A 6,295-nucleotide genomic window follows, 5' to 3' on the forward strand; every position below is an offset into this window, starting at 1 on the left:
TCATATTTTCTTTTGGTTTCTTGTTCATTTTAATGCCTGGGCAACCCTAAAGGTGTATTAACCGAAGATTACAATGAATACGACAAAAATCCAGCTGATTCCATAATACTTTGTCGTATTTGATATGCTTTAAGGTCAGTTTTATTCCTAGGGTGTATGCGAGGCAATTTCATGCTTTCCATTTACATGCAGACTTACATAAAGGAGTGGTTTCCTGTTTACATGTAGGCTTACATAAATAGGGGTCTCTTGTTTATATATTAAGACGCAGCACAACTCGGTAGTTGTCAGCTCTCATAATGCCTAAAACGAAAGAATTATGTGGAGCCAGAAAGGCAGCCATCTTGGCACAGCTGGATACTGATTGAGCGAGCGACAAGTGGCCAAAAAACTGAAGATCTCTAAGACAGCAGTTCATTACACCAAGAAAAAAGCAAGCGAACATGGTACTACAAAACTGCTAGCTGGTTCTGCACTCATCCGGTTCTGTATCAAGAATCGTCGTCAGACCTCCAGAGACCTTAGAAATGAGTGGGCATTGTCAACAAATGGGACTTGTTCAGCAAGGAACAGTTCGAAACCGACTTCTTGAAGCTGGTCTAAAGTCGCACAGGGCACGGAAGAAGCCCTTCATCAACGAGAGGCAGCGGAAGGCCCGCTTGCGTTTTGCGAGGGATCACAAGAATTGGACTGTTGATGATTGGGCTATAGTTCTCTTCAGTGATGAATCCAATTTTGAGTGTGATGCCTACTCCAGCCAACTTACTGGTTAGGAGGAAGCCTGGGAAGCCTACAAACCAGACTGCCTTGCTCCTACTGTAAAGCATGGGGGGTGGATCAGTGATGATCTGGGGTTGTTTCAGTATGGGTGGAACAGGACAGATGCAGTTGTGTGAAGGGAGAATGAACGAAGTCACATACAGAGCTACTCTTGAAAACAGTCTTCTTCCATCAGCTGCTAAAACTCTTTCCTGGCTCGAATGACTGGATTTTCCAACAGGACAATGCCCCTTGCCACACGGCAAAGGTCAGTTAAAACCTGATAGAGAACGGGGAACATTCGAACCATGAATTGGCCTGCTCAGTCACCTGATCTGAATCCAATTGAAAACCTGTGGAATATTATCAAGTTCAAAATGGAGAACCCACAAGCCCAAAAACAAAGCAAATTTGTTCGAATTTTTGCAACAGGAATGGGCTGCTGTGACCGCAGGGCAATGTAACAAACTGGTGGAGAGCATGCCAAGGCGCATGGCTGCAGTCATCAAAAAACAATGGGCATGCAATCAAGTACTAACTCCCGTGTGAGAATGAGAGTCATGTGACTACGTGACTAGGAGACAGGAGAAAAAATGAAATGCCAAAATGTTTTTGAGAATACAGTTGCCACATCTACAGATGTATGAACTTAAGTGATTTTGGTCATTGTCAAGAAAGTCATAGAGAACTGATAGATATCACCTCTTAAATAAAACCCTTATGAACTATTTCTGTTTTACATCACTTTCTTTGCCCAAACAAATGTTCCTTCAGTTGTGCAAGGTTTTAAAATGAACAAGAAATGGGAGAAAGCAAGGGTGGTCTAATAATTTTTTCCATGACTGTAGGTTTATCTATTTATTAATATTTCCTTTATAGGACCGCAGCTATGATTATGGTGGGAGAAAAGAGGTGAAAGCACATATACTGAAAGATAGTAGATGAAACATAAACCATGGTTAATATTGAGATTAAATTTACATGCCATCTAATTTTAATTAGATTGTTAATAAATATATCAGCTTACCAGAAAACATACACAAGAGCAAAAGAGATGAACATGCAGATGAGCTGAGCCCTAACCCTGCCTATCCATATGACCTTTGTTTCCATCATGGATATAAAAAAAATACCACGTAACCCTAGACACTGTACTTCCTGTATTGTGAAAACAATTCTAAACTGGATAATAGCACAGGGAAAAGTAACATGAACCCAGTTGGGCACAATGTATTGCAATAAAAATAAGATTCAGCATATAGCAACAACTGTTCAACTTCGATTACCCATGTTCAGTGATACAAAGGTGTATTTCACACGAAACCCAGTTTTCAATAAGATGAAAATTTGCTCAATACATCCATGTAACAAATCAGTGAAAACATTCACCAAAGTTCATAGTAATAGAAAAATAAATTCTACACATTATTTTGCAAATATGAACTACAATGTATGCCAGTAACAGCGTCTTGATTTGCTGGTTTGTATAGTCCCCAAAATGAAAAAGTACTTTTTGATATTTCTAAGGTATTACTGAATTAAACACTGAAAACAAACACTCATCATTTAACAGTTATGTTTTCACAAATTCTTTGATCTATTTTAGTTTTATGAGCTTAAAACATCTACTTCATCAGAGAGGAGATCTCTCTACATTTCTGCAACTATGAATAGGTGATGTCAAGGTTCGTCTGCATTTTGTTGTGTAGAACAACCGATTTTATAATATGATATGATATGCTGTGTGTTTTACTGGATAAGTGAAAGAAAAGTAGATACCAACACATGCTGGCTTCCAGACAAAATTGCTATGATACATGCCATCCCATCGGCTGTGTCTCTGCTATGGACCAATAGGTGAGCTAATAAATTGTCGGAAATGTCACCTGTGATCAACAATGCAATAGCGGTTTAACACAGTGGTAGCAGTTTTGACGGCTACAGGAGACGATTAAAACTGAAACATATCCAAAACTAATGGGAAGATTGCAACATAGAGCTATGAAAAGGATTGCATGGCTATTACTAGTTAATAAGTAGCAATGAACACTGGAAGCTGTCGGGCATGAGATGACTTTAAAATAAATTGTTTGTAAATTTCATCACATCTACACTACAGTTTTGGAACTAAAGGGAAAATTTTATTGTGACATGTTACTACATGTAAGGTTAAACGTCACAGCGATATAGCAAACCCATTTCAAATGCCAGCATCTTTATGTGCCTGAACATTTTTATTAATGCAATAGAGTCTGGAAGTGTACATTTCAAGCTAAAAGCCAGATACATACATGTATGTTGTATAAAGAACTGTTCTATTTTCAGGTCTATATCTTGGACTAGACTGAAGATTGCGAGCAAGACTGTTGTTGGATTCGCACAATCAAATCTGGCCCTACAAACAGGGGAGGATAGCCCCCTAAAAATGGCTACAATGGCAAGTATTTGTGATTTCAAGTTTTTCTCCTTTTGGTATACTATGTTACAATCTACGAAAAGTCAGGATTATTTTGATTATAGTAACTGGAATATTCCGAATAATATTAAACCTACACATATTTGGAATGTCCCAGAAAAATCAACCTACTGAAAATAAAAAAAGCAACTTCATTACAAATTATATCACTCAGTTATAGCGTGCAATGTGTATTTACATAAAAGACCCAAATTAAAACAAAATCCTTTGTGTGATGTATGCGGAAATGTTGATAATGTAACTCATTATTTCACAGAGTGTCCACATTTGCATCAGTTCAGGTTAAATGCTAATAACCTCCTGTATGAAATAAACACCATGTGACATACGCGCCTTGCCTTTTGTCTGTATTATATGGATACATGGGGAATGATGGTCTGCATCACAATACAAAAGTGCAGTCCATTATATTTTGCTCCATCCGAGGTTTTATATCGATACAGGGACATATTATAAGCCAAACCCCAATGTTTTCAGTATTTTATAAATTGTATTAAACGGAATCTAGTTTTGCATCAGAAGTTAAATAAAGAACCATGCTGTGACAGCACAACTGGCTCATTTAATGAATTAAACTCTGTATTCACTTTAAAATCACTTTAAACAATAATGCACAGTGTTCCGTTTACTGGTGTGTTCTCATCTGTGATCAGTAGATATCATCCGATGTTGGTATATTAAAAGCTTTTCGGTCCCTTGGGACCGGTAAGAAAATGAGCATACGTAATACATCTCAGGACTAATAAATATCAAAGCTTAAAAGCCATCAAACCCCGGCAGTGTGATGTGTACACCAGAGTCAGCGAACGAGCTATCAGGTTTGGTTGTTGTTCTTGCTGCACAGTAAAATGCTTCACGGTTGGTTAAAAATGTATTTTCTATGGAGTAGTCTCTCTTGATGGCCTCTTGCCACACACTTTGTATAATGGTGAGAGGAGATAAATAAATATGGCAGAGATTTGCTCGAAACAATGGTTACTTTTATTACCTCATCTTCAGGCAACGATACTACAACCAGGGAAGCCTCTACCAGCGTGCTGGACTGTAATCATACAGTTCGATTTGGCCCTCGCAGGTATCAGCACAATGTAATTTGACCAAGTGTGTCGTGTGGTGTTTCTAGAGGTTGCTGACAGTTTCCCAGACTTCACTGTGCTTGCCCCAGATGCATTATCAATTCTTGTGAGCAATGTCCCTGCCACATGGGGATTTAGTGCCAAGAATTGAATCCACACTTCACACCGAAACAGGCTATCAGAACGGTGACTAAACAATCTGCCATAACTTTACACATGCAAGCAGCATGCAACTTGGCTGTTCAGCTTTTGTCGAGCAGCAGCCCTCCTTTGAAACAAGAAACAAAAACTAACACATCTTTTAGATAATTCAGTTAAATCAGTAAATAAAGGCATCAAGTTAACTCTTGTGCTGCGTTTTGCATAAGGAGGGTATATACCGGAGAACTGGCAGGACAAGTAAATTCTTGTGTTGCCAGTCCGGAGGACAGAAAAACTTTTAGGTTAGTGGAAACACTAAGGTACATTAATATAAGCAGATGAGTTTGGAAATAAATGGGCCTTTTGGGTAGGGTTGGCTTACCTATTTGTACAATAATTAGACTTGAACTTTTCGTTTTTGCACAATCGACAAAGATATGTACTTTCTGCATATTTTCACGATTGTGTGTTTTCTTTTTTACGGTCCAAAATTAAACTCAATTGTAACTTTTTGCATTTTACTGGACAGCTTGAAATGTCTTCAGTTTAAATCTGTTGTGCTGAGTAATGTCCACGCAGTAGTTTTCGGGTTAACATCAAATATGTTGTTGACTAATCTCAAATAGGTTCTCTCCAGTCTGCCATTCTGTTCTTTAGTCTGGCCCATCAGAGCATTCAGCGAGAAAGCTGACCAATCTAGCTGGTGGCTTCATGGAGATCTTTGAGGTATGACCCAGCATTTACAGCAGCCCCAGTCCAATATAACAAATTATTACAGGTACAGAGTATCTTGGGTATTGATGTATTGATTAAAGCATGGGTTACCGTAGTGTCATAAATGTTAGGTCTAAAGCCTTTTGAGGTGATTAGCAGAGTCAGGGTAGAGGACTCCCTGTCATCAACATAAAACAATGTATCGGTACGTTGAACTTGTATGTCAGAAGCAATTGTTATTAAAGCATTAGTGTACTATGTATATTAAAAGAAATATACAGATGATTATCAATATGACAGAACAACTTACCTGGTGCTGGACAAAGACATCCTTGCAGACTTAATCTTTAATAAAATTGGCGAGTTACATTTGAGAAGGCATTTATGTCTTCTCTCACTGATGTATCTGTAACTCCAGATTCCAAGAATAATCGCTCAAGCGTGCGCCTTACAGACAAATTCAAGTATGCTGAGTGTCTAAATGCATTCCTTGTGCACTTTCAGGCACATAGTTTTGATCCTAGGTGCGTTTAGTTGCTAGAGCCACACCACAGGCACAGGGAAGTTGTAGTTGCAGTCTGAACACATAAAAACTTATCAAAGCTGGTCAAAAAGTTCAGTAACCCAGACAAGTTTGAAACAATACACAAATAATATCTCGGGTTCATAAAAAGAGTGTGATTGTAAGAATTTAGGAAAACAATACGACGGAACAACGCAAAATTTTTACGCTTCGTCGATATTCAGACGGTAAACCTAATCACTTCCTCATCGCCAATTGAATATCCTAAATGACGTCATGAAACTAAAACTATGTAGCAACACTGTGCACTGTAAGTAACATCTATTTTTGTTCTTGCATGAGGACCTTCGTAACGATATGCTGACTCTTGTTTTTCTCAATCATCATCTTTAGTTGAGGGATTATTTTTATTCGGTTCCCTTTAGCGTAGTAATATCAACTACAGCACTACATTACAAGGGTCGCACTTGTCCTGGTGCATCATTTTAAGTGGACAATATAAATATTGCTGAAATATATAATCCATTGCTTTCAAATAAATAGTAGTAAAATAATAATTGTATGCAAAAGGAAATTTTGTCTTTTAACTTGAAATGTATGTGTATA

General features: G+C 38.0%; 1 protein-coding gene across 1 annotated transcript in view; it reads right to left on the reverse strand.

The window, feature by feature from the left end:
• Window positions 1-5,926, reverse strand: part of LOC135482364 (rho guanine nucleotide exchange factor 11-like) — a 79,974-nt gene extending 74,048 nt beyond the window's left edge. Inside the window, exon 1 of the mRNA XM_064762308.1 lies at window positions 5,477-5,926. Coding sequence (XP_064618378.1) covers window positions 5,477-5,496 — 20 coding nt within the window. The 5' untranslated portion in view covers window positions 5,497-5,926. The remainder of the gene's footprint in view (window positions 1-5,476) is intronic.
• Window positions 5,927-6,295: the final 369 nt, after the last annotated feature.

The sequence above is a fragment of the Liolophura sinensis genome, chromosome 1 (assembly GCF_032854445.1).
Source record: "Liolophura sinensis isolate JHLJ2023 chromosome 1, CUHK_Ljap_v2, whole genome shotgun sequence".
Lineage (NCBI taxonomy): Eukaryota > Metazoa > Mollusca > Polyplacophora > Chitonida > Chitonidae > Liolophura > Liolophura sinensis.